Here is a 27,986-nt window from a genome sequence, read left to right on the forward strand (position 1 = left end):
ACAACAAACCAAACTAAGGAAAGCAGCTGTGGCTCACCATGTCGTCCGGACTCTTTATTTTCTCACCTGAGTTTTTAACTTTCACTCAGTGACATTAAAAAAAGGACCGGAAGAGAAGCTAGATAAATGACATCCGTGCATTTTTGATTACCTGGGGCAAAGTGCCACACCTTCGCTCACCAAGACAGGTAGGTTGAAACAGTGTTTGTTTTATTGCTAATCTTCGTTTGCTGCTTACAGTGAGTTTGAAAAAGCTGAATTTGAAAAGTGTTGCTGAGATGTTATTAAAATGCTGTTTGACGGTTATTCACCGTCAACAGGTGGACCGGTGCAGTGATGTCAGCCATATGGCGCAAGTGTCCACATCAGAAAGCGCAGCAGGCAGAACACAGGCACAGATAAAATAAAATGTAAGTGTGTTACAGTCGTGCTGTGCCACAGTAAAACAAACTTTAAAGTTTAAAACACACACACACACATGGTTTAGAGTATTTTGATTAGCATAGCCACAACTTGAGGCAGTTTTTACAGTGACAGTGGAGGTGTGAGTGCACCTGCTGCACGTATGACTCTTTAACCTACTGCGCTAAAACAACTAAAGTAAATATACCTATCTCATGTGATTTGTTTTATAAAATATTTTCCCAATGTAGCCCTCATCATTTATGAAAAAGTTCACAACAAGCCAGCTGTTTGAAATCCTTTATAATAATTATAATAATAAAAATAGTTGTTATTCTTGTTCTTATTATCTGTCTGTCTTTTCCTGGCATGTGGGTGTAAGAAGTTTAACTACAGTGTTTGTAATTCAAATTTAAAGCATGCTTCGGTGGATGTAAGCCAGGCTAAAAATTTCCATAACACCCTGAGCTCTTTGGTCATGTTCAGGTGAACTGAGTGAGAGTGTTGAAAGCTGTTGTTATTGAGGTTTGTTGAGTTGGAGTAGACAGGTAGAGGAGCAGGAGGAGTGGTCTCGATTTGGTGACCCACCCCTCCACCCCCCACACTCGTGTACATGGCCTTGGGCTGTGTTTGCACATCTAACACGCTGGCTCAGTGAACCCAGGGTCAGTGGAGACTTTGTTTCTGGGTCCGTGCCCTTGTGTACAGCTGTTATATGTCAGTGATGGCTTTAGATTATTATACAGAGTATAAAAGATGGATGGGGCCCGCTGTGACATCACCCAGTGGTTATGGAAGTCACCTTGGAAAGCCTCCAGTTGTCGCCATCTTGGCGACGATGGGTCTGAATGTGAAACTCAGGAACACTGCACGCTCATTGGTTAATGGCGTGTGACTGACAAGTAGCTTTCCGATGAGCATTTTCTGACTTTAAAAGTGACCATGAATGATTCAATATGGCCTAAACCTCACAACTGAGACCATAAACCCATCATGAAAGTCACAAATAAAGGAAAGCGAGGGATTTTTCTTCCACCTAGACAACCAAAAATGTTTCTCAGAACCAGACAAGTCGCCCCCTGGTGGTGATTTCTTTTTTTTTTTAAAGACTAACTCTTAAGTCACTTTCAAGATTCCTTCAACTTGCAGTTTTGTGCAAATTATTCCACGGATTTGTTGATAAAGAAAGCCATCGATTACAGCAAGGTGCAAAATGTTCAGGTGTGTGAGCCTCCACCCCTAAAATCTCCTTTAACTTTTCAAAGTATTTTCTTTGTTGAGTAAAATTATGTCCCTAAAAATTAGCGTGGAGACTGGTGGAGTGAGGCGGGAGCGAGTCACCGCGCCTTGGCTGGTGATTTACACTCAACTGTGGTTTGTATTAGCCCATTTGCTTGCCTTTAGTGGCTGACTCCACCCACTGGCAGCTTATTACACAAACCCAGACATTTAAAGTGCATGCAAATACCATTCGCCCCAGGTCTAGTTTGCTTTGTGCTGCAGGATCAGGACACAAGCATAAGAACAACTCAGTGCTGCTGTTTACATTACAGTGTAGAAAATAGCTGGCACAGGTAATGTGTCTCTTTTACTTGGATGTGTTGACGTGTACGAGCAGAGAAATCACTAAAAGCCCAATAAGATAACAGAACAAAGAGGTGTAGCACTAAAATGACCAGAATAAGAAGGGGAAAAGGCTTAAACCAACATGAAAAGCCTTCAGCATATAAAGGCTGATATACAGTACGAGGCAGTGAATGTAGGGCTGCTGAGTCATAGACGGCCTGCATGTCCGACATCCACCGATTGTGAAATCAGTACATTTTTAAAAAAACATTGATTTAGGTTTCTTAGACTGGCGTTAGTCATGTTCTGATTGACCTAAGCACGTTTTTAATGGTGGCAATAGTGGAATTTAGTCTGTGTAGGTTCAGTGAAAATTTTCACTTTCTTTAGGTGTTTTCACACCTGTGAAGTTTAGTCCGTTTAAATCATATTCAGGTTCTTTCTTCCCCCTCTGTGTGGTTTATATGTGCAGGTGTGAACACGGTAGTCGCACTAAGCTGTGGACTGAGGTGTACAAGTACAATTTAAACAACTTTGCATTCTGGCACGTGGCAGGGTACCACCTACTTGTTAAGTGATGAGGTGTCAACCGTGCTTCTGTGTCCAGGCTCCTACTGCATTAATTGAGGCTTTTATCGTGTTTTATTCAATATAAACAAGTCTCTAAAAATAATCTGTGGTTGTTCTCGGCCTTTCTGTTTTTTCACTTTACCTGTTCATGCGCAACACATCTTTAAGATCATGTTTTAAAACCCCACCATGTAACTACAGCCCGGCTCGCGATTTGACAGGCACCAAATATTTGAACCCTTCAGAAAAGAATCACTCTAAGCCTAACTAAGATTTTGAGTGGATATACGAAGCTTAGGATCTGGAGTTTTTCATAGTGAGTCATCCAGACCACGCAGTAGCATATCGATGACTAACCTCATGTTGTGGATGGATCATCTCGACCGTTCTTTTGATTAAAGTTGGCTCAGATTTTGGCGTCTCTTTCCTGCCATATGATTTAATTTGTGGCTGGTTGTCAGGGACCTTCAAATTGACTTTTACTGAGGGGAACAAATTTAATGTTCGTCCTCCATCTTTATTCTGCTAATGTGTTTATATTATCCTAACAATAGCTCTGTAGCTAGCCACCAAGTAGCACACAATTAAATGGCAGCTAGCCCAACCTCAATAACCCTCCAAAGCTGCTGCTGTTGAGTTTTCTGTCTTTATTCATGTCTAAAGTATTAGCAGATTTTAGAAATCTCTCAGTGAGAACTTTGTATATCGTCTTTGGATAGAAGCTAGCGTGCTAACTTCTGAGGTAATAAAAAAGTCCTTCTGAGTACATAAATGTACATGCACGGTCAGTATGGGCTAGCAACTGGCCGTAAAATTAATGTAAATTTTCTGTGTTATCCACCAGGCCACACTGCCTTCTCCCTGTTTTTACTTTTGTTGTGCTTCTGACCAATGAGCTAACTAACTGTCCTCACAAGATTTGTAGTAATGTGTTTTTGTTCACTTGGAGTTTTTTCTTTTCCAATTCGGACCACAATAAATTAACTGTAGGTGTGAAAACGCCCTTAGAGTTTTCACACTAAGGGTCATCCGAATCATTGGCAGAACTTAAAGTTCACATGATGCTAGCCTGTGTATTTGCCAGCAAGATAGAAGGTAGATAGCATTTATTAATCTCCAGCCTGATGGAAAGATTGAGGTTGAGTGAAAGAACATTTTGGGAGTATCAGGATTATGTAAGTCTAGTTTGTCATGCTCTGCCACCATACAGTCAGAATAAAAGCGTGCTGATCTATTATTACCTGCTAGCTGATGATCTGAAGCCTTTACTTTAATGATAGTGACCCTCTGATGAATAAACCATTGATGTAAATCTGGCCTTCAGGAGATAAGACTTTATTGTCAGTGTAGCTATACAGCAAAACTTTGTTCCATAGCAGGCAGTGCAGTGTTTGTGTACTTTGTGGTCTGTTTGTTTTTGGTTTATCATTAACATTTATTGTGTAAATCTGACTTTCCTTTGAACGCCCTGTCACTGGATGTGCATCTGGCCTTTATTTTCTTTATAGAAGAGGGTTATTTTTATTAAGATATTTGACTTATGTTCAAGGGCAGCAATCCTCAAGAAAACATGAACCAGTGTGCATTTTACATTCATTTAAATTTATTAGAAAAATCATCTGTTTTGCTTTGATTAATTAATTTCAAGATGATACGTCGGGCTGCTGCAAAGACCACGATTCATTATACTTCATTATACTGAATAATTAATCAACAGTTTGGTCACTTTAAATATATCCAAGTCCGTATCAGTGGTTAAAAGGGGTGCCTGCATGAGCTCACAAGTATATGAGATATAACGTGCACGTGAAAAGCAAATGATGATAACGCAAATGAAAGAGCCAAACGGGGATTGCGAACGGAGAGGGCAAAAACACCGGCACAGGACCAGAACGGAGCAGCAGCAGGAGCTCCACAAATCCCACATGTGCCAGTCCCTGCTTTTTAATCATTAACTTGTTTTGTTTGACCCACAGTGGGTCACCTTGGGCACCAGGAAATTCTCACTTTTCTACACGAAACAACTTAAAAATCAGTCAAAAGGAAAAAGAGCACTTCAAGTGTTCCTGTTGTGCACTGTGGTGCAGTTGGTTTATGCAGATGTGAACACTGTAGTCGCACTCGGGTGTAGAGAGAGACAGCTGAGAGTCTTTGGAGGAGGTTTTTGCAGTCTGGGTCCAAACGAACCCCAGAAGGGTTTCTTTATGGGTGAATGTGACGGAAACCAACTACTAGGTGTACACATGTTTGAGCTTAACACCTTCCTGCAGCCAGGTATGCTTTGCATTTTGGGATGTAGCAGAGAATGTCTGCAGTACATCCTCCATATTGTTCAATAGTCCAGAACACAGCACCTTCCTTCACTATAAACTCTTCCTGCTCTAACTTCGTACACATCTGGCCAGTATGCAGACAGAATGTTCTCATGTGGTTTGCAGTGACGCCTTTTAGTTCACTTGAAACTCATCAACTGATTTGGACTCAAGCAAATGGCCTATAGGTGTAAAAACCCTCTTGAAGTTGAGAGGTTTATTTCTGTTGTAAATTCATGGAATGAGATCAGGAGACAGGGAAACGCTTAATGAAAACAGATTTAAAAAATTCATCTGCAGCGGTCTCGGTAGCAGGCAAATGATTATTGTGATTTAACCAAGCAAATAAAAAGTATGAAAACTTGACTTTATGGTAAATTGAATCTCTTTGAGTTTTGTAGTGGTTTACAGATAAAAGAATAACATCTGAAGACATCACCGTGGGGAAAATGAAAACACTTCATATTAGCTGCAGGCCTTGGTCCACTTTTTTTATTAGCTGAACTTCTTTATATTCAGTTCTGCCTGGCTGGCTGTGCGTTATTTAAAACTGCACTCTTCTCAGGCTCTTCGTGGGCTTGTTTACTTGCTAAAGCGCTGTGGAGGGCTCCTGGGTCAGGAGGATCCACGGGAGGAAAAACAGCAGCAGGTCTATGCGCAGTATGAGAGAGCGAGGTGAAGGGAGAGCTATTGATGAGTGTGGGCTGCTGGGTATTAGAGAGGAGACAGGACTTGTTTTCATCAGACTGCCGCCCAAGGCCATCACAAAAAGGATGTTTGTACACAGCACATCATATTACACATGCGCAAACACACACGCATGCACTCGCAGCTAAAATTAGAGGAGATATTTTCATATTTTGCAATGACACGCCGCTAACACGTTGTGTAATCGTGCACGCACTTGTTTACACAGCAGGCCGTACGTGGAGTTTAACGTGAAAAGAATGCCCGAGATTGTCCGCTAATGAGGAATGACTTCACGTAAATGGGTTGCCCTGACAACTCACCATGGATACACTCACCTAATCACACCTGGCTCATTCAAATCAGCCACCTCAGCGTCAGCTAGCCGAGCTCACTTGTCAAACACACAAAATCCAGAGTGTCACTTTGAAGGAGAGACTCTGTCTGTCTCGTGACACACATTGAAGAGTTCTTCCCGTCTTTGTGCGAGCTGCAGAAAATACTGATGAAATGCTCAAAAGTTCTGTGGGAAGCATTATCAGGTGTGCAAGGTTATCTCATCTTCGTTATATAGCAAGTTATGAAAAGCAGGATAAAGCCATGGGTCACTACACCGACTTTAAAATAGCGTATTGACATTTCAGCTTCATTTTAAAAGCCTCCGGGCAGATAAGAGGCCTAAATTGACCACCTTATCGAAGGCTACAGTTTCCTTTCAGCGGGGAAATGCAGAGGGTGACAACGGTCACTGGTGATTACGAGAAAATCCAGTCAATAATTGCTTTGTTTTCAGTATTGCTTTGGGAATATGTTTGTTTTAAGGCGTGCACGCATATGTGTGTGATAAAAGCCATCAGCTTCGCTGATCCGGTTTAATTCAGTTTAAAGAAAACTCTAATGTGTGTGATACAGGTATCTGACAGGATGGTTAAGGCTCCAAATCCACAAGGTGGTTCTTATTTCGGCTTTAGTGCCATTATGACTTGTTCATTATATATCATAGATATTATTTTTTTATTTAAAGATCATTTCTAAGCCATCACAGCCTTTTGAGCACAGTGATCTCTTCGTCATGTTGAAGAAACCAGTTTGAGATGATCTGAGTTTTGTGACATGAAGCGTTATCCTGCTGGAAGCAGCCATCAGAAGATGGGTACACTGTGGTCATAAAAGCCGTGATGCTCAGTTCACGGTGTGCCAACGAACTATCCCCCACACCATTACACCAGCAGCAGCCTGAACTGCTGATACAGGACAGGTTTGATTCATGCTTTAAACGTCAGAGAATTGTAGTCTTAGTTTCCTATTCTTAGCTGACAGGAGTGGCACCAGGTGTGGTCTTCTGCTGCCCCTCCTTTAGAGATGCTCTTCTGCATGTCTTAATATGTAAAGAGTGGTTATTTGTTATTGTTGCCTTCAGATCAGCTCAAACCTTTCTGATCTATCTTTCTGATGCTCAGGTTGAATTTCATAAGGTCGTCTCAACCATGTCTACCTGTCTAAATGCACCGAGTTGCTGCCATGTGATTTGCTGATAAGATAATTATGTTAACGAGCAGTTGAACAGGTGCACCCATATTGTGTATACATTTTAAATTCATCTATTTGAGTTAACGAATTATTCTGCTTTACAGCAAAGAAATGATCTCATGTCACAGACTGAAGCTTGAAAGTTCAGGTGATAAAATGGCCATTTTTATCTCACTGCCCCACACCTGCTCAAACTGCCAAAGCGAGGGTGACACTGCAGTCACAGTTGTCATGAGTAGTCCAGTCTTATGACAGCACCGCACTCCTCCTGTCTTGATCCTTCTGAGATCTCTTGCTTTTTATGTTCGGGAAGAGCGGTTGCAGCAAATGGCTGCTGGTGTTTTGGTTTTGACACACTGTCCACACTGAATCAGCATGTCCGCAGAGCTTCTCTATCTGTGCCCGTGTGTACTGATTAAAACAGCCACACTGTCACACATTTCCTTTAGAGCTATACCCAAATATATGAATACTGAGATATTCATTCAGTGTCCACAGGCAGTATCATTTTTGGTGGGTTTCAGCTGCTCTGCGGCACTCTGACCCACTCACTGAATGAATAGAACAGCACTCATGCATACAAGCTGACGTAGTATATATTTTCAGAGTTGAACACTCAAACATCCAAATCACCAAACTGAGAACGGAATACCAGCACAATAAAAAAAAAAAAGTGCAACTTAGAGATTTGTGACTAGATTTAGCGACAGCTGTCACAGATTAGCCTAACGTGACATTTTCACACGGTGCATTTGACATACAAAACAAAAAAGAGAGAAAAGCTGTAAAATTTCAGAGTTAAGGAGCCGCAAACATAGACAGCTGTCTCCTTAATTTAGCCTTATAAACGTACATTCATTATTATTATTAATATTTGTTTCAGTTTTCTTTGGATTGACTCAAAATCCTAATAGGACCAAGTCTCACAACCAGGCGCACAACCAAGATTATTTTGGACCATCCAGAATATTTGGACCTTGTAATTACAAAACTTTTAGTATTGCTGCTTCTGTTTATTACAGGGCATGTCTGTAAGTTGAGGGAACAGTGACCGATATATCATTGTTGTTTTCACGTAAACATGAGATCCAAAGTGTAATTAAACAAAGAACATCTTATTTGAATGATTACTGTCATATAGGTGAGAGAGAAAGATGCTACATTGACTTCTATCAACAGAGAGAGCTGTAATTTTATTGGCTTATCATTAACTTGGTAAGATGGAACAAGATCATCCAGACAAGTCTGACACAGTCGTCTGGACAGAGCTGTCTAAGAAGCTCACCCTTGTGCAACTAATGGTTTTATGGGAAGAAGGTTGTGAAGCCTATGAAAGGCAGAGCTTAAAATATCCTCCTCCAGGTTCATACAGAGGAAAGGTGCAACCATGGCTGTTTCTCGTACAGGTTTCCCAGTCCGCACCATCCACAGTGCGGTGCTCACTGCACTCAGAGTTTTGTGGAATAAGCAAAATACAGCTATGTGCACGATTGGGGAAGCAGCAGGAAGAGCCCTTGTCGGTTTGGTATAAATGGAGGAGTGCTGGAAGCCTGGGGGTGGTTGGCAGTGATTTGGCCACCACTGCTGAGTCGCCAACTGGAGGGTGTCACAGTAAAGGGTCAAAACACCCAGTGAAAGTTGGGCACCATCTGATGACATCAGCTCAAGGCCGAAGGCCACAGACGCTCTTGAATGCAGCATCCTTGTATAGGTTAATCAAGAAATCTAGGTAGAAATCAACTGTGCTTTCAAGGAGATCTAAAACAAGCAGAAATTCTCAGCTCTGGCTTTTTCTACTTTGAACAGAAAATGTATTTGCTGCATTCAGTGACCTCAATCTAACTGCTTACTCACGATCTGCCAGCGAGAAACTGACTGAGAAACTATAATACTTTTGTAGTAAAGCAAAAAAGAGCACCCATGAGTTTCAGGTGACCTGTCGGTTAACTTTTCCATGATAAATGAGGATTTTACACGTAGACTTCTCGTGTAAATGTTAGAAAAATGTTTACTTCCTCTGCTGAACAACCTCTGAACCATGATGCGTATACTCAGATTTAATTGGATGATGTGAAACGAGCTGTTACGATTTGTCTGATGAAAACCTAACAAATGTTGCCCTGTATTTGTTTAGAAGTGAAAACATTTCTTTTCAAATATCTTTGTTGATATTTGAAAGTAAAACCTAAGAATATATGTCCCATGCCCCGGCCCCTTAGGCCAACTCACACCTGGGCGGCTGTCTTGATTCATATCAGCCTTTTATTTTAAAGCGCCTGCCTCAATGAACAGGGTGTGAGCTGTAACTGTACAAGCCGTGTTTAAGGTCCTCGTGATCCATGAAATAAAAAATCATCAGTCAAATCCAATAAAATGGCTTTTTTAGCCTTTATTAGGCAGGAAACCAAGGACAGGGCACAGGGGAATGACATGCAGATGCCCTGCAGCTTTTCAGCATATGGGTCACCTGCTCAACCAAGTGAGCTATCAGAGAACGTAAAAACAGATTTGGTAAAAGTTTGGTGAAAAATTTAAAAAGAACCAGTGTAAAAACATTTCTCTAGGGAAGAAACTGGAACTTTTTCTGTCATTTTATTGATTATCTATACTTAATTACTTTGTAGTATAATTGGCCATGAAGGTCTAATCAGTAGGAAAAGCTGCCATGTATGACATCCCTGAATTAAAGCATCACAGTTGTCTTGTGTCTTCTGAGTTTAGATGAATGTTTCCAACATTTTTGAAGTACAAATAGAGAGATATTTATATATACACTAAATAATAAAATAATCGTTTCATTTTATTACACATGTGAAAGTAAAGGAGAAAAACATGCGGCCCCTCGTCTGCCTTTTGACATACAAGACGTGGATCGTAGTGATGGAAATGCGCACAATGACAACATCCACTGCAGACAGAGAAAATAAACAAGAAACTGAAATAACAGTCAGAGAGATGAATGTCAGACCAGTTGGCCCACTTTTCCCATCACCACACCTTACCAGTGTCACCAGCATGAACACGATCGCCCTTCTCACTGAGTCTAAACGCACAGAAACACTCAAACTAGCCCGGAGCAGGTGTCAAGATTAAATTATGACTTTATAATGGTGACACACAGGTTACATAAGGCAAACTTTTCAGAGATCTATCAGATGACTGGACTCACACAGCAACAGAAGCATGTTGTCTGTAAAAGACTCAGCCTCTTTGTTGAAGCGTTCATTAGAAACCTTCCTTAGAAATATTCATATCTGCACCTCAGGCAGTACCTCTGAATTTCTGTTCAAAGACTGTCAGCAGAGAAGCAAACAGGGTGTTTACTTTGCCTATTAGCAAACCCCTATTGTTATTCCAGCTCCCTGTTCTGGTATCCAACCCTTGTCTACCAGTATTTAGGGCTATAGTGTTGGTATGTGTAATATTTGGAGCAGCAACTAAACTCTCATTGAAACAGAAACAATTTGTGGATGGATTTCAGCCCTACGTTATAAACTGATGGTATCAGATATATGACACTCAGGGAAGGTTATCTCAGAGAGGTTTTTGTGTTTTGAGGTAGGGTTTCAGCAACAGTGACACCTTTGCATGTCTTTTAAAGTTTGTGTCTTATAGTATTAAACACATCTGATGATTTTAACATGGAAATGGCATTCAAATAAAATTTTATTGAGCCTCTCGTATAGCATAGTGCAATTCTAATAAAAACTAAGACATGGAAACAATGATTTGATCTGGTAGCTGTTTCTAAAAAATATCCTCATTTGTTAAAGAAAAAGGTTCTGGTGATTCTGGAATGAAATGTAACTGAGTTGCTATAAGCTTCCTGTATATCTTAGCAACATACAAATTCTACAGTATTCATTAAAACATTATAAAACATGTTGTGAATTTGGTTATACTTATTATGCCTCCATCACGTAGGCTTAGCGATCGACTGCCGGTGGATTGGCTACCAGCTGGCAAACTCTGGTCACTAAAATGTGTTTTCCCCGTTATGCAAACTGGAAATGTTGAACACACTTGAAACAAACATGTTTCCAATGATTTTTCGTGAAGGCAAACTGCCTCTGTTTTTGGCTTGTGTTGCACTTACAGGTTTCACTACTGCTCGATGAGCAGTTGGTGAAGGTTTGCAGACAAGTTGGTATCTTCCATGCAAACTGCAGGCAATCTGCTCAAAGCGATCACAAGGAGTTTTTCAGTGCAGCACTCTGAACCTCTGTGCAACCAGTTTCAGCTAAGGACTACCAGCAACTGCTCACCAACTGGACAGAAAGCAGTGTCAATGGCTGCCTAACGGTCGCCAGCTGGTCTCTAGGCCTGTGCGACTCGTGAGCAATGAGTTATCAGATAGGTTAAATGAACATTCATGTTATTTCTCATCTGCTTGTAAACTTTGTAATATTAGTGTTTCTGCCCCTTGAAACTTTTGATTTGTAATTATTTACTTCTTTTATAAATGCTGAAATGAAAACAGACATGTAGAGTTTATCTCTAACTCCTGACTTGACTGGTTTCAAATTGTATTAGCTGTTTTTCCCTGAGTAATCAATGTACCTGGTGTATTGCTGCCCTATATACAGAGAGTACAAGTCACCTTTTCAGTTGTTGTATCAACCACTCATCTTGTGTTATTATAAAAATAACTCCTCCACCCACAGACGATACCTTCCGTTTCCAAACAAAACTCTGAACAGGTCAAATCACCTTAAACCCGACTCTTTCTGTAGGAAGAATTATTTCAAGCCTCATCTTTCCAGATTAGATTTTTCCACCTCCAGCAACCCTTCACAAATGGCTCTGCCTGCCAGTTCTTCAGGTATCCCCTGGATTTCAATCCATTCCACATTTAGAGGACACTCTACAGCAATCTCACCTTTATTGCACCTGTTTCTCCAAGATGAAATGTTTCAATTTCCCCTGAAGAAAACCCAGAAAGTGAGAAAAATGGGAGCCCAGCCAAGCTGCCTGGGCTGAAATATCTCTCCCCTTCAGTGATTGTCCGACGATCTTCCCTATCATAAAAAACAGGAGCAATATATAATCTATTGAATGGCACAGAGAGCAGATAAAGGACTATTATTGCCAGCCAACAATGGCACATATCTGAATGAATGATAGTCATTTGATGCACAGATTGAATCGTCAATCTCATTATGAGTTTGGAAAGTCTCCAGGGGAACGTGATTGGTCATTTGGATGTTCTGAAATGAGTCTGTTACTAACTGTAAAGCCTGGTGGAGGGTTTAAAGGCTCATTACAGATGGGCTTGTACCTCAGCTCCATCACTTGTACTTCTCATGCTGCTCGTGTGTTTTGGACATGTATAGAAAAGACGAACAGAGCCACCCTATTACTTTTTGAACTCTTGCTTGGAAACTTCGGCTCTTGCATTTTAAGCATCGGGGGTCCTTTTGAAGCCAACACTGACAACATTTGTCAAGATTGTACAGTCAAAGACACGTGCTTAGTAGTGTTAGCTAACATTCACTGTAAAAAAAAAAAAAAGGCATAAGGACTCTTAGTGCATACCAAGTCAGATTATTCTTCAAATAAATTCATGAAAATTGGTGCAAAACAACAAAAAGAGCAAGATTTAGAGGTCCATCTCAGATAGTTCTATGACTCAAAGCTACAACAGCCGGTGGCTGCACATATTTGTGAGCCAAAGCATCCACGCCCTTAGTCAGTTATGAGCCTTAATATTTAAATTTAAACAAATGAGTTGTATGAATATTAATAAAGGGTATAACAAGCTATACAGAGGAAAACTAACTTTTCTACTAGGCCATGTTTTCTGTTGCATTTTAACCTGCGAGTCTGTGGGGATTGACTTGCTTTTGGAGCCAGCTGACCACCAGTCACCTTTTAACATTTTAGTTAACCTAACATGCATGTCTTTGGACTATGAGACTAAGCCCAGAGGCACAAAGGCATGAAGAACATGCAAATTACACACAGGAAGGCCCCAGCCAATGCTGGTATTCAAGCCAGGAACTTTCTTGCTATGAAGGTGTCACAGTGCTAACCACAGTTTTATTTCATTTGAAGACAAAAATAAAATATTTGAAGAATTTTCTAGAAACTACAGTTGTAAAATAAATGTAGTAGATTGACACTTCAGGAATCTCTTCTGTAAATAACCACACAGATATATTTATATACATCAAGGAGCTTTAAAACAGCATGGTCATATTGATGTGAATATTGAAATCAATTTTCAATATTCTAACCTTAAATAGTCTACAACAGCAACTGTTGAGCTCAATAGTGGATAACCTGCTGCGTTTTCCACTGTTTAACTCAGGTTAGCGATTGGCTCTTTAGCACTGACCTTTTTTAAACGCCAAAAAGACTGAGATCATGATTATAGCTCCTCCTGAACTATATCGTAAAATCAGTCCTTTGTGTTGTTTATGGGAGGGAATCATTATCTAACATGAAACACAACTTTTCATTTCTAGCTCAAGATTTTTAAAGACATTTTGCATGTACACACGGCGTGTGAACAGGTGACTGTGGTAGCGGTTGCTTGTGTAGTACGAGGGCATATCTTTGAGTTGCTGGGTCATCAGTCTGACCTCTGTTCCTGTCTTTAGTGACTTGGTGTTCGTTGCTGGTCGTTCCCACACCTCCCAGATGAATCCAGTGCCCTCGGCTGACCCTGAAGCCAAAGCGTGGCCTCAGTGATGCCGTAAAGTTTCTTAAACGTTGAGAAGAAGAGACGGGCGATTCTTTTTTGAGTGACAACTTTTACATACACAAAATCTTTGCATAAAAAAGAAAAACAGTCGAAACAACTCTCTGACTGCCTGTCACGTGCACCACGTTAAAAACAATCGATTTGCTTTACCAAAGGTTGATCTTATAACACATAATAGTGATGGGAACTCACGGATGTGCACTGCACTTGTTCCCTTCTCCCTGCGTATCAGTGCTTATTTACTCTGCAAACACAGCATGGCAACTAGACACCGAGGAGCCTGAACATACAAGAGCCTGCCCTGTTAATCGTGTTTGTCTAGTCGTTTTCTGTAAGCCGAGGTTTTGGGAGTTGTCTTGGACTTTAATGCTAATGTCTCTTAGTTATCGGAGCTCTGACGTAACCGTTGAGTTACTCATTGGCCCTTTGCCGCTTTAAGAAGCATTTGTGTCATCTCTGGCCGGCAGGACTAGTTCCCCTCTGACTGCGAGCCGTTTGTGCTGACCAACAGCAGAAGGAGTAGCCCGAGGCAGGTAACACTACAATCACATTGTCAGCACTGACACAACCTAGAACCAGTTTTTGCCTTGCAAATTTGCAACCCAACTCCATTCCGATGCAAAACAGCTTTTTCCGACCCAGGCAGCCAGCCATTAGTCATTCCGCCTGACGGTGTGTCCTCCCTGGATGTAAACCAAAACACAGCAAAATATACAGGCCCCTGGCCCTCAGGTGTATGTTTCCTCTGGAGAGAATAAACAGAAATATTCAGAATTTCTACTGTTTGTTTGAATCTTTATTTCAACATCTTTCCTCAGTAGTTTACATAACCTACTGTACCAAGCTGAAACCTTAATTTGAGTATTTTTTTAAATGATTCGGATGTTTTTGTTTTGTGTGGCTTCTCATAAAAACTCATCTCAAAACCAGAGTAATTGTGGGATATTTGATTATAGGTCACCAAACTATAGGAGTATAAAAAAATGTTTGGACTCACCATGGCCACAAGTTCATACATAATACTCATAAAAATAGCGTGGGATGCATCACGCTCTCAGGTTTTCCTAACCTTTTTCAATTCCCATGATTTGACACATGAGAGGGAAAGTCATGAGATTGACTGCAGGGCTAAATATTTTTGAGACCTTGTGCTGTCTTGTCTTTGTAGTGAATTTAAAATTGCACTTAATGGAAAATATTATCTTTTGAGCAGCAGATCAAAAAAGCAAAATTAAGTTATGCAATTGTACAAAAACCTAGCATGCAGTAAGTATCAGCAGTATTAGCAGTTTAATGCTCTGTTTGGAGACTTTGCCTTGTTCTTATTCAAATATTTGGCGTAAGCAGATTTTGTCTAGCGATAAGCCATTAGCCCTCTGTGTATAAACACTGTTGTAGGGAAATGTCAGATATAGTAGATAATATGTGACGCTTCTCTTTTGGACAGTCAGGGAACAAAACCATAAACATCCTGACTGATAAAGGTAAAGAAGAAAAAAAAATACATGTTTCAGTTTCTCAAATGTGCTTATCTGTTTGAATTATCCTTCTGTTTGTACAGGGTTGGGCCAGAATATACAAAAAAACACAATGTAAATAAGACGCCATAATTAACCCCTTTTATTAAACAGCAAAAACTCCAACCAGGAACCAAAAAAAGCTCCAGGCCCGGTACTATAAAGCAAGTTTAGCATACAGGGGGTCACACGAAGCTGGTTACCAACATCAACATGTAAAGTTAACACAGTCGTTCACCTATTACTATCTATCTATCTAGTATTTAATGAAATTAATTTTTAAATTGTAAATGTGTTATATTGTACAGAAGTAGGTGTTCTGGTTTATCGCCATGTGTCAATAGAACAACAAAATCACTGCAAACGTGTTTACAGCTAATGGAAAAATATATAACGCATGTATATAAAATATAAAACACTTTACATTTTAGTCACTGTGGGGTCACCACAGCAGGTCCCTCCTGACACAACCCCGAAGGGATCTGTGTCTCCCCCCAGGATTGAGTCTGGCATTTCTTTTTCTTTTTTTACTTACTAGGTGAATGTTTAAACCACACCTTCATCATTAGAATAACCATGAAGTAAAACAGTAATCAGAGACTCGGTAATGTCAAACAAGAATCCAACACGGCACAAAGCCATGGGACGGTAACACTTCTTGTTTGTTCAGTTAAAAAAAAAAAGATCTTTTTGCTGAAATATGTTTGAAATCTTCATTTTAACACATGTGGCTTTTATTTTTTTTAATGCAGAAAAACACAGAGGAGTGAGTCAACTTGAAGTTAGTAATTACCTTAATTAGTCCACTGTCACAACACTTTATAATCCATGTGCTCCCACATTGTTGTGTTTTTTTTTTTTTGTTGTTGTTGTTGTTGTTTTTAATCTGGAGTGAAAACGAGGTGCCAAGAATGTGCTGAAGTTATTCATAGACATAATGAATTTCTAACAATTCAGACAGAGTCAATTATGCCAAAGGGTTTAGTACTACTTATTGCACAGATACAGTATTTGGCAGAGGAGGCCCCGAGTTTGAGGATGTTCCCCAAAGAGTCCCAGCAGCCTGCAAGACTGCAGCACATTAAAACATCCTCGAGGGCATACAGAGCAGAAATCAGCAGACGCGAGTCTCTGAGATGTGGAATATACATAATGCACAAGGAAAGAAATGCCACGGCACAACAAGAAAACAGGAGGAGGAGGAGGGAGAAGGCTGCACATCCAGCAGCCTGAGCAATCGGAGGGTTGAGAGCAGGAGCTTGTCAGATGATTATTGACCTGCCTGAATGTGACTGGTAATTGTAAAAGTCGGCTCCTAGTGACTTCGGCTCTCCATTAATGTGATAGTTCCTGAAACCCACTGGGAAATTACCTCTTCTCTCACTCCCCTTCCAGAAGATAAGGGACACTTCGGCAGGGCGGGTGCTCGCCAGAGCAATAGTGTGTGAAACAGGGCCCTCTATTTAAAGCGCAGCCTGTCGAACTGCTGGGCCTCTCTGCCGCTCTGAATTGCACTCAGCGTTTTGCACCCCCTTGGCTTTCTCATAAGTAGCTGCGAATGTGTCAGAGGTCCCCATGAAAATGTAGATGAATTGCTGCTGAGGAGATGGCTTCAGCCATGTTAAAGTCAAGCCCACCTCAAATCGTGAGAGAAGAGGACAGAGACCGCTCTGAGACGAGAGCGTGCTACCGAGATTGATTCTGTGTGCATGCTGAGGTTTTTGTTGTTTTTTTTTTTTCCTGCGTGCTCAGTGTGTACACCCACCTCTGGCTCTGGATTCTTTATATGTCTTTGCACACAGCAGCAGACCTGTAGGAGGATAATTAGACGTCTTGGGAGAGCTAAGTCATGCTTTGTTGCTTTTCCACAAATAATGCCGGCTTGCATGCTTAAAAAACGAGGTGGGGGAATGAAAAAAAGGAGTGACCCAGCCGTGATGGAGTGATAGCCTTGCTTGTACGGCAGCTTGTACCATTATATAAATCAGCACACCCTTGTTTGCTTTTCTTCAATCGATCCAACACGAGAAGCAAATTTGCCGGTCCCACAAGCATTTTTCAAAGCAATACCCCAAACAGAGTCCACCTGAGGTCTTGGCTCATTTCCTTCAGGACTATGAACAAAGATGTATCGAGTCCCACAGCACCTGAGACCTTTTACATCATACAAGCCTGGTCTTACTGCAGCTTAAAAATACTCAGGAGTAATGGGTACAGATTGCCTGAGCGGTGGCACGTTCATGTGTTCCATAAGTTGCGCTGGTTTCTAATGGTCAACAAGTCATAAAATGACCGCAGCACAACAATAAATTGATCCCAGTGTGACGCTTGTTGTAGGTTGGTCTTCTACTAGTGCTGAGTGATTAGTCAGATTTTATTTTCAGCTTTCTTTTAACGTATAAAAACAAGATAACTGAGGTAAAACTAAAACTACTGTGCTGCATTTAATTTCACAGCGATGCTCTGGTTTGGTCTTTGGTTATAAATCCAGCACCACCCATTTTTCTCCATCACTAAAAGCCCAAACACCCACACGCTCTTTAGATTTACCTGAGCAAAGATGATAGAAAAAGAGCCTTAGATCAGCAAAATCTTTATAGAGAAAGTAAAAGTTACACGGAGGTATCTGTGATTCTATAATGAACAGCATAATGACGTCAGCATCTGAAACCACAACCAGAATACAACCAGTTGGCAACCGGCTAAGTCGAGTCTCCTGTTGTAAAGAGACGCGTTGCAGATGAGTTGTGCTCATCGGCGCAGACCGACTCAGACTGATTGCAAAGTGTTGGCGGTGTCTCTGCGTTCATTATTAAGATTGCAGTTATTTGCAAACCGTTGTTTGCAAATAACCTTTGGTCTCCATAACTACTTCCACTCAGTCGTTGAAAAGAATGCGAGAACATTTCAATACAGTTATGGCTTAGGGTCTCTTGAAGAGCCTTAAAGGAGACACAGCTGGTGCCAGGGCACCATTTGCCCTTGAACGATAGACTTTGAGGTCAGAAACAATTGCCAGTCTGGGCCTAACTCCTAGCCAGGTGACCTCATGCCAAATCCTTTTATGGTTTCCCATTCAGGGAAGTTTCCTCTAAGAATAGCAGAATGTTTTGGCGTTGAATACATAATGAATAATGATATCTCTGGAGGTGATGAGTAATCATGTTATGTTATATAGTAATGCTGAGAACAGGAACCTTGAATTGCTGCCATTACAGCAGTAAAAGTGGATCAAGTGGTTGCTTCAATGAGGCCTACTTCCAACTTATTTAGCTGTGAATCCCACCAACTCATTTAAGTTTACCTCCATCTAAGTCCAATTATATGAACTGCATCTGCTGTACATGTTAAATTATTTATCTTTTTTTTTTCTGTGTTTAGAAAAATTACTCAGATGTTTCCAAGCTCAACATCCATCCATCCATTCTCTTCCACTTATCCAATTCAGGGTCCCGGGATGGGGCTAGAGTCTATCCCAGCTATCATAGGGAGGCGGGGTAGACCCCGGACAGGTCTCCAGCCTGCCGCGTGCTATTTATAACACCAGACAGATCGTTTAAATGAAGTCCAGCAGTGTTTTTATGCTACTCCCTAACATCATGATATGGTGTACAATTTTCTCTTCAGCAATGACAAAGACATTATCCCCTATAATTAATTCCTTGTTGACAATGTGTCTCTGCGCCAGTGTCACCCTATAATTTCTGTCACCACATTACACTCGTGGAGCTTATTCTGATCGAAGGAGTCAGCTAGAACCAAAAATAAAGCGCAGCAAGGTCAGAGAGGTAAGGTTAGGAAGAGAAGTTGTTTTCTCAGGTGGCCACGCAGCCTTTCCTTTTCCTCGCCAAAGAGACAGGGTGTCCTCTAACTCCCTCGATCTCTGCCTCTCTCCTTCGCGTTCAGACAAGCCCGTTCAAGACTCGGTGATTAATTATTTACCCAGGCAATGAAATGCCAAAGCCTGAAGAAACATACCACCAGGAGAGAAAAGGTCACTCTCATCCTGCACATAGATACAACACACTCACACAACAGTGATGAATGGCAATAACATCTCTATCGGCGCTTCAGGCAGACAGAATTTTCATGCCAATGTTCTAACAGCATCCAAAAGCAAGGGCAGAGCAAAAAAACTTGAGTGATGGGGTGAAATCTTCAGGAGAGCCCTGAAAAAGCTCTGGTTCCTAAACCCATCGGTATGTCAGAGGTGGTGAACGGTCCGATCCACAGCAGTGTGTGTGTGCGCGTGTGTGTGTGTGTGTCCAGTACAGTAAACTGCAACCTTTCCTTGCGGTGAAAACGATATGTGCACGTTTTGACACCTGAGAGTTTGCGTGCTTAGTTTAGTTGAAGGGTGTTTGTGCGATTAAAGTTTGATAACTTTGTTCATGTCTCTCTGCAGCTCCACGACACAGCAGGCCAAATGGGGTGCCAATGCTGCCGGATGATTAAAAGGTGAGAAGTGTTTCCTCTTGTTGTGTTTCTGTTCTTTTCTTTGTGCGCCACTTCTCCGTCTTACGCAATCATCGTCCTTTTTGTATATTGTCACAACACTGATGCTCAGTAAAACCCCACAGTAATCAGGAAGAACTCCCTGAAGAACTCTTGTTACGGAGAAAAAGAGGAGGGAGGAGAAAGAGGAAGGGTTGCTCTACCAGGAAGGGCTGTGTGTAAAGAATTACAAGAAAACTATATAAAGATGTCACACCACTTCCATATTTACCTGTTGGGTCACCTTGAGTTTGCTAAGGGTTTATAAGTAGTGTCATGCAGCTACAAAACTAAAAGACTTTTATACAAGTAGGAATTTGTTTACTTCCCAAAAAGATGATTTGACTAAAGTAAAAAGAAGAGTTTTGATTTTGGAATAGGCCAAAATGTTATTTTAGACAGAGTTTGGTGTTGGCACAGGGTTTTCCAGTGGGTGCATTTCATCTTAAAGCTGATTGTTTCTGTTTATTAAAAGGGTTGATTCTTGGAAATGTTCAAGGTTTTCATCAGGGGTTATAAAGTCAGGTTTCACAACTGCAGTATCACTTAAAAAAATCACTATTTACAAGTTAATCATGCCTGCTCTGTGATTTTTAGCTGTATTTATAGCTATATAAAATGCTCACTCAGATACATGTCTCCCACTTTTTCCTCACTCTGTCTTGGTGCAACCGCTAGCTGAACAGGGATTGCCTGATCTTTTCTTGCAGAACAGCTAAGAAAATAACCCCCACATATATGATATACCGTATTTTCCGCACTATAAGGCGCACTTAAAATCCTTTAATTTTCTCAAAAATCGACAGTGCACCTTATAATCCGGTGTGCCTTATGTATGAATTCTGGTTGTGTTTACTGACCTTGAACGGATTTTACGTGATACACGGCGATCAAAAATCTGTCAAAAACTGTTTAAGTACGACTTTGGTAAGCTACGAAGCCGCACCGCTTGATAAATTGTCGGAGCATTACGGCTACCGTAGTCAGGAGCCTCATGGAGTAATCTGGGTCCAAAACTCCGTCCGCTTCAGGTCCCAAAGTTAAACGAACACTGCAGCATCACTGAGAGTTAAAAACTGTCTAAATTATTTCATCTTTAATAAAATGATCAGCGTTGCTGCTTTACCAGGTGTAACAATTAAGTTTAACATCCAGGCATCGATGAAAACAGAATTTATTCAATTTAACGGAGTTAGAAGTTAGCAGGAAGTTAGCTCGCTAGTTTCCACCTACACATGATATAGCATGTTCTGACTGAGAGATTTCTGAAAAAATTTAAACGTATAGATCTACTATTACTTCCAACATAAATGAAGACAGAAAACTAAACAGCAGTGACGTTTGTAGGGTTACTGAAGTTGGACTAGCTGGTATCTAATGATGTGCTACGTGATCGCTAGCGACACAGCTATGTTAGCATAACATAAACACAGTTAAGCTGGAGGATGAACGCTAACTTTTTGCCACTCGACAAAAGTTAACGTGAGGGTTCCCGATGGTTAGGGACAAATGCAATCGCATGGCAGGATGCTGTAAACAGACCAAACTTCAGTCAGGAGAACAACTGAGATAATTCGTCCCCAATACGAGGTTAGTCATTAATATACTGCAACAACATGGGAATAGAGCAGCTGCGAGAGAATTCAACAATAATGAATCAGTGGTACGGAAGTGAAGGAAGCAAGAAGAATGAGTTGAGTAAAGTTTGACTTATCTGACTGTTTTGTTAGCTTAATGCGCCTTATGGTCCGAAAAATACGGTATACTTTTTATGTTAAGAGAATTTTTTACTCACTCTAATGGGTCTCCATATACCTCTAAACAGCTACTCAATAACAACCTCTCACTGTTGATTTCCCAATGTCACTCGTCAGTGCCACTTCTAATGTCTTCTTGGCCACTTAATGATTTCTTGTCTGTTTCATGCAGATAGTGAGAGGTCCATTTATAATACGTCTGCTTTGCGAGCCCCATGTGGGTACTTGGTACAAACTGTGAGTCGATATGCCGATAGCCTTCACCTCCATGTTACTGTATTTTTTAATTTATTTTTTGCAGGGCTGCCTAGTCATTAAAGCCTACACGACATCGTTGTCAGGGCTCGACATCACCGTGCTTTGTGAGGCGATCGAGGAGACAGAATAGAGCAGAGAAACAAGGCCTTGATTACAGATTAATGAACGGGCACACAGCTATTCACATACCACAGTCATAATCCCACTACACAGCTGTTTTTTTTTCTTTCCCATGTCAAAAGATACATATGTGAATGCTTGTGACAAGCACGCATTCCTCTGTAATTGTCTGGAGTGTCACATTTCTGGGATTAACAGGTTTGGGGAGGGGGGCTGGCATGGCTGGGCCTTTAGATTACTGGATCAGCAGTAGGAGCGATGCATCAAATCTAAGAGGAACAATCACAAACAAGTCTGACTTATTGTGGTAGATGGAGTCGGCATGAATGGAGAAATCTTTGGGTCGGGGTATCTTGGGCATGCACGCTTTGCGAACCCTTCGCTGGAGTATTTCCTTTGAACTTCACAGTGCAAGGTGGAAGTTTTCATCCACTTAAGAGGACAAAGTGCCTCACATTGAAAATATTAGGATGTTCATCACAGCTCTAATGGTTTCACTGGCATAAAATCTATAGGCACCTCTGCACCATTGTATTTCAGAACAGATGCAATCAGCTTTAATCTCTGTAGCACATGAGGGGAAGTAGTATTGTGCTTGTGCACATGTGTCTAATCACTGAACTGCCTGTGAATGATCGCCATCGGCTCTAAAGTGAGCGCCCTGAAGAATCAACTTGAGCAACATATATGCAAAGAATATGTTGCCTCTTATTTTTTTTGGTCCGTCCACTCTAGCAAAAGACCAAAACCAGAAAGTTGGAGCAATGTGTCATTTATTTAGTTTTGCTCTCAGGTGATAGGCGTCCTGTCGTCCCCCCCGCAAGTCTTTTTGTCCAGCTTTATGAATTATATTTTTTTCTGTAGTAAAACACCCTGTGCATCTCTCACTTTTCTGAAAGTGCACCTCAAATTTCACCTTGGCAGCCGGGAAGCTGCAGCGGTGCTGCCCAGAAGCAAAGGAAATGGAAAACATTCATTTTCTCAGCTTTCCACTGCGAGGGGAGACAGAAGGAAAGGATGCAGGGTGAGAGAGAGGTGCTTAAGTCAGTGGGTGAGCGCACGTGTGTGTGACTGTAACCGCGTAGGCAGGTGGCTTTGTGTTTGTGTGTCTGCGTACTGGGAGGGAAGACAGAAAGCTGCAATTTAATCGATCTGCACGTTTGAAAGTTATCTTCTTAATTCTAAGGACTTCTCGAGCTCATGTTGAATACTGAACAGTAAAAAGTGAAGCCAAAGGAGGGTTAGATTAAAAAAAAAAAACATAGACAAGTGAACATGACAACTTAAGACGAAGCAGGCGGAAGGTGAGAAAAGCTTGAGGGAAGATGCTGAAATGAAGGAGAAGTCAAGTGCGAAGCTGTAGAAGATTAGTGAGCTGCAGCTACACAACGGTGACGCTGAAGGAGACGTGAGGAGGAGGAGGTTGTTTTGGAACAGGAGCTCCTGGAGAGGTGAAAGATGGAGGCTGGCAGGGTGGAGGAAAAAACACATGAAATGAAGAAAATATGGGCGTGAAAAACACAAGCTGCTCGCAGCAGGCGATGTCTGACAGACTGTTTCACCAACCCCACCGCAAACCCCCCGCCCTCGCCAACACTTGTAATACCTGTCGAGGTGTGTGCGTGAGCGTGTGAGAGCAAGCCGTCTTGTACTTGTACTGCTTGTACTACTTCGTCTCGTGTCCTTGTAAGAACATCCTTCAAAGTGGAGGTATCAGGTTGTCGTTATGTCCGCGAGGGGATACTTACTGTACCGAGCGTAAATGAGCTTTAATTAGTCTCAGACCTTTGCCGACCTCTAGCATCCTTTGAGGAATTGGGACGACATCAGCGAATCTCTGGCCGCGCGTATCGCTGCGATATACACAATGAAAGTCATTTCACAGCAGGGATAACAAAGCAGGTGAGGGCAGAGGTTCAGCAGAAACATCAGATGAGGCAGCGACACATGAGGGCGATGTAATGCGTCAGTGTTACTTTTAATGCGATTTTCTTATTCTGATTGAAAACAGACGCTCGTTAAATTGATTTGTCACAATGCCACTGTTTAACTCAGTATCACTCATCCCAAAGAGCCAATTGAGCACCTTTTTCTAAAACAATTGACTTTATTTGTATGTACTTGGAATAAAATTCATAATAATACATTTCCTTGCATATAAGAAGTTAGCTAACAGTTAGCATCTTGTAAAATCTAGCATTAGCAAAAACCCCATTTGATTATAGTTAAATTTAATTTACTTTATACTTAATTTAAAGCGACAGCTTTGATTTGTGAGGAATTTGTTTACTGTGCTCTCTGAAGTTGGCCTAATTGACTGTTTAACTTAGGTTTTGCTTTTTAAGCTAAGCTAGGCTAATTGCCTCGTGACTTCACCTTCGTACTGAACAGACACACCTTAAAGTAGCATCCTCCCCCTGAGCTAACCCTTAGAAAGCAAACATTATTTCCCCTAAAACTGTCTTCATTTTACTTTTCAACCTGATGTGTTATTTGAATGGAAGCTAATTGTATAAGAAACACTTCTTTTATGCTAAGGTTAGCTTTAAGCTTACAGTCAAACAGAAGTAACTAAACATCTGTGTGTCTTCCACTGTTCGCCTCTCATAAACCAACATCTGGAAGTAAAAGGGAGTACTTCACATTTTAAATCCAAAAGAAGAGTGCAGTCAGGCCTGTGCACATTTCCTTCCTACAACTCTCTGCATAATATATCTGACATTTACATGAGCAGTGCAGAACTGCTGAGGCTCTAGGCAGCCTCTGTAAACATCGAGAGCATGCACGCCCCGGACATCACATTGCATTTAGAAATGTACAGCGGCTGCACAATAAAGTACCCTTGTCGTTGTCAGTGTACAGTATGTGGTCGTCGGCGCATCTGACCCGAGGAGCCCCGTCAGACTGACGGAAAGCCCTCTTCGTCTGTCGCCATGGTGATCCGCAGACTAAAACCGAGTTGCTCTTCTAGAAGTTCGAAATTCATCTTCAGTTTGTAGCAGTCAGAAGTCATCTGTGCTTAAATAAGAAGTTAAAATGACACTGAATGTGAGCTTGCATTTTAAATACAGTGGGGTGTGTTTTCACTACATCTAGTCGTTGAAGGTTTACAAAAGATGTCTCTCACATGTGTCTGTAGCCCACAGTGACCTCTTTAAAACACTTACTTTGTCACATTAGCAATTTAAAACCCAAAGTGTAACTCACTGAAGCACACGCGTGCAAGTACTGTTCCTAAGTACAAATTTATATTTAATACTTCTACAGCACTTTATGTCAGAGCGAGATACTGTACATTTACACTGGTTCAAGTTTACCATCAGCCTTCATCTGGCTTCAAAATGGTTGATTGACTAGGCAGTACTTCCATCCTTTCACCTGTGCTCCTAACCTTAATAATTAAATGAAAAAATATTATACATTATTATTGATTTTTTTATGTGAAATTATTATTAGCATATTTATTAGCTTTGTGTTATTAATTCCCTGACATGTACAAAACAAGCCACGGTGCTGCCCTCACCACTCCTGTTAAGCCAACTTTCTTCCGACTGACTGATTGGCTTTGAACAGCAGGTAGGTGTGGTTGCTGTGCTCTTCACAGACAACGGCAGGTTCACACCGAGCACAGAAGTGAAAGAGTCTGGAGATGCCATGGCGAACGTGATGCCGCCTGCAGCATAACCCAGCATGACTGGGTTGGGGGATGCCAGTTGAGCTGTATCGTGCTAATCTGAGCATACGTCCTATTAAAGGGGACTTCATGCCTCCCTCATGGAGTCTGTTTGGTCAGAAAGGCTCTGTCAGTGCTCCTCCTGCTCCTGTTTACACAAAGGAGCAGACACTGGTCCTGCTGATGGGTTTGATGCCCTTCTGTGGTCATGTCCAGCTCTCCGCGCCTGACTGTATAGCCTCCATAGCATTAAGACAAAGCAAACCTCCCTGCAGTCATACATACTGATGTGCTCTTCCCTTCTGGGGGTTGTCTTGTTTCCTCTGCAAAGTGATTTACAGGTGAAGTGGTTTCAATGACACCCCTAAACTTTAACTGAGCATGTTCTTTACCCTCATGTTTCAAAGTTTTAGCTTTATGTTTTTGAGCAGTCTATGATCATTGTAACTCTAGCAGTGACTTTTCTGGTCTTGCTCTCTCACAGCTACGTCTACGACCCCTCAGCTCCAGTGGACGTGAGGAAGAGCGACTCCACAGGCAGCTCGCTCTACCAGCCCCATCGCCGCCCGGGCGGGGCCCCAAACAGGGACCTATATGGTGAGGCCAAGCAGAAGCATGGCTTTCATAACATGGCTTACAGCAAGTCCAATGAGAGCACACTAAAACTCGAAGTTGACAACAACCATGTCAACCAAAGACTGCACCGTCAGGGGAGTATACCACCGACAGAGGGAGGGCTCTACATCATCCAGCCACAAGGGGTGGGGCAGCAATGGATGACGCAGGAAAAAGGTCCGAGCCAGGTGCCCGTGTACCCCATTGTAGAGAATTACGAGATCCAGAGGAGCCAAGCGACGAGTAACGGGTGGACCAGCTCCGAGCACCGGCTCAGCAGCACAGAGCTTTCAGCAGACGAGATAGACGAGGGTGTGGGAGGGACACCGGAGTACCTGTGTGACACGGGGGACGAGGGCAGCGTCTTGTCAGTGGACATCCAAACCAGCAACACCAGCTTGTCCTCGGGGGGCACGAGGGACGAGCTCACGCTGACAAAGACTCCCGACGTCTCCACGATGGAGAGCGGGATCTCGGTGTCGAAGAGCGAGGACGAGGAGCAGGAGGTGCAGAGCGTCACGGACTCAATGGTGGCAGAGGCTCTCGCTGCTTTGGAGGCCGCCACGGCAGGAGAGGACTATGAGTGAAGGGCGAATGCGCTCACCCACCACATGAAAAACTCTGAGGACTCAAAAGAGCATCAAAACCACGATGAGACGTTGCCCACGCTTCTGGAGAATAACGCTCATATCTAAGAACACGGGAATGAATGGAAACTCTGTTTACAACAAAGATATATTTTTGAACCCTTGGATATTTTTTTTAAGCTGTGGTTATACTGACAGAAGATAATGTGTGCCTTGTGAAGGAGGCTACATTTCCAAAGCTGCAAGTTTTGCATGAAGCCACAACCAAAGAGACGTCAGAGTGCACGCTGAGTTTGACCTGCAGTGCACCCAACACTCCGCACAGTCCCAATAAGCCTGCATGTGCTCGCTCCCTGCTTTGCCTCGTCCATGCACACACACACACACACACACACACACACACACACACACACACACACAGTTAGCGATACACCACATGTTGCTTTTATCATGTTTGGATCTTAGTGTTTCCCCTGCAAACACAGTCCCTGCCATAGCCTGTACAGGAACCGAGCACGTGGATAAGGAGAGGTCATCACTTTAGTTTCTTACCCATGGTTTTGTTCCTTATATTTTGTTCTGCTGTTATTTATAAAATCTTACTGCTTTCTAAAATTGATCTACTGAATATTCCGTAAATGAAGGATGAGGAGCTGTCTTTTAATCAAGGCTTATTCACTCGCTGATCGTCGCTATTATGCACGTTATGACTGTGTGAAAACATTTCATAAATAAGACCATTTATTCTAGTCAATGTGAATGTAAGATCAGCTAAGGTCAAACTGCTGCTGAGTGAACCTCGAGGGGTCATCGCTTCACCCTCTTGGCTTTTTACTTTTAATTTTTATTCCACTTTAAGGCTTTGCGCTTCTCGTCCGGCCTGTGACGTTAGTTCAGCTCAGTGATGACCTAACTGAGGCTGGGCAGCAGAGTGTTTTTTTTAAGCGTTGAAGGACACCTTTACGTTAGTGTGAACAATTGATATCAATGCCAGCAGCCCCCATGGCTGCTCAGTGTTCACCATAGTTCCATAACAGAGTACACGCTTCTGTCTCTATTCACTGAATCTCATACAAATGTAAGCCAAATCCAGCTCTCGAAGGTCTTATTGCTATCTTTATCAGTACTTTGGTTTTGGAAGAACACTCAAGTAATGTTGATTAATCACAAGTAATAAATAAGCTGTTCTGAT

The 27,986-nt window shown here is 41.8% G+C and overlaps 1 protein-coding gene across 1 annotated transcript; it reads left to right on the top strand.

Moving 5' to 3' along the window:
• On the top strand, positions 1-27,986 carry zgc:194930 (uncharacterized protein LOC557813 homolog). The gene is made up of 3 exons (XM_063464369.1): positions 1-188; positions 19,696-19,748; positions 26,077-27,986. Exons 2-3 carry the CDS (start codon positions 19,717-19,719, stop codon positions 26,792-26,794), a joined length of 750 nt encoding a protein of 249 aa, XP_063320439.1. The 5' UTR covers positions 1-188; positions 19,696-19,716; the 3' UTR covers positions 26,795-27,986.

Source organism: Pelmatolapia mariae, linkage group LG3_W, assembly GCF_036321145.2.
Source record: "Pelmatolapia mariae isolate MD_Pm_ZW linkage group LG3_W, Pm_UMD_F_2, whole genome shotgun sequence".
Lineage (NCBI taxonomy): Eukaryota > Metazoa > Chordata > Actinopteri > Cichliformes > Cichlidae > Pelmatolapia > Pelmatolapia mariae.

What these genes read in the sequence shown, in the direction of transcription:
- zgc:194930 (XM_063464369.1), top strand. Translation starts at nt 19,717, where the DNA reads ATGGGGTGCCAATGCTGCCGGATGATTAAAAG. An exon ending in TGCTGCCGGATGATTAAAAG is followed by an intron (nt 19,749 to 26,076) that starts GTGAGAAGTGTT and finishes GCTCTCTCACAG; the next exon opens with CTACGTCTACGACCCCTCAG.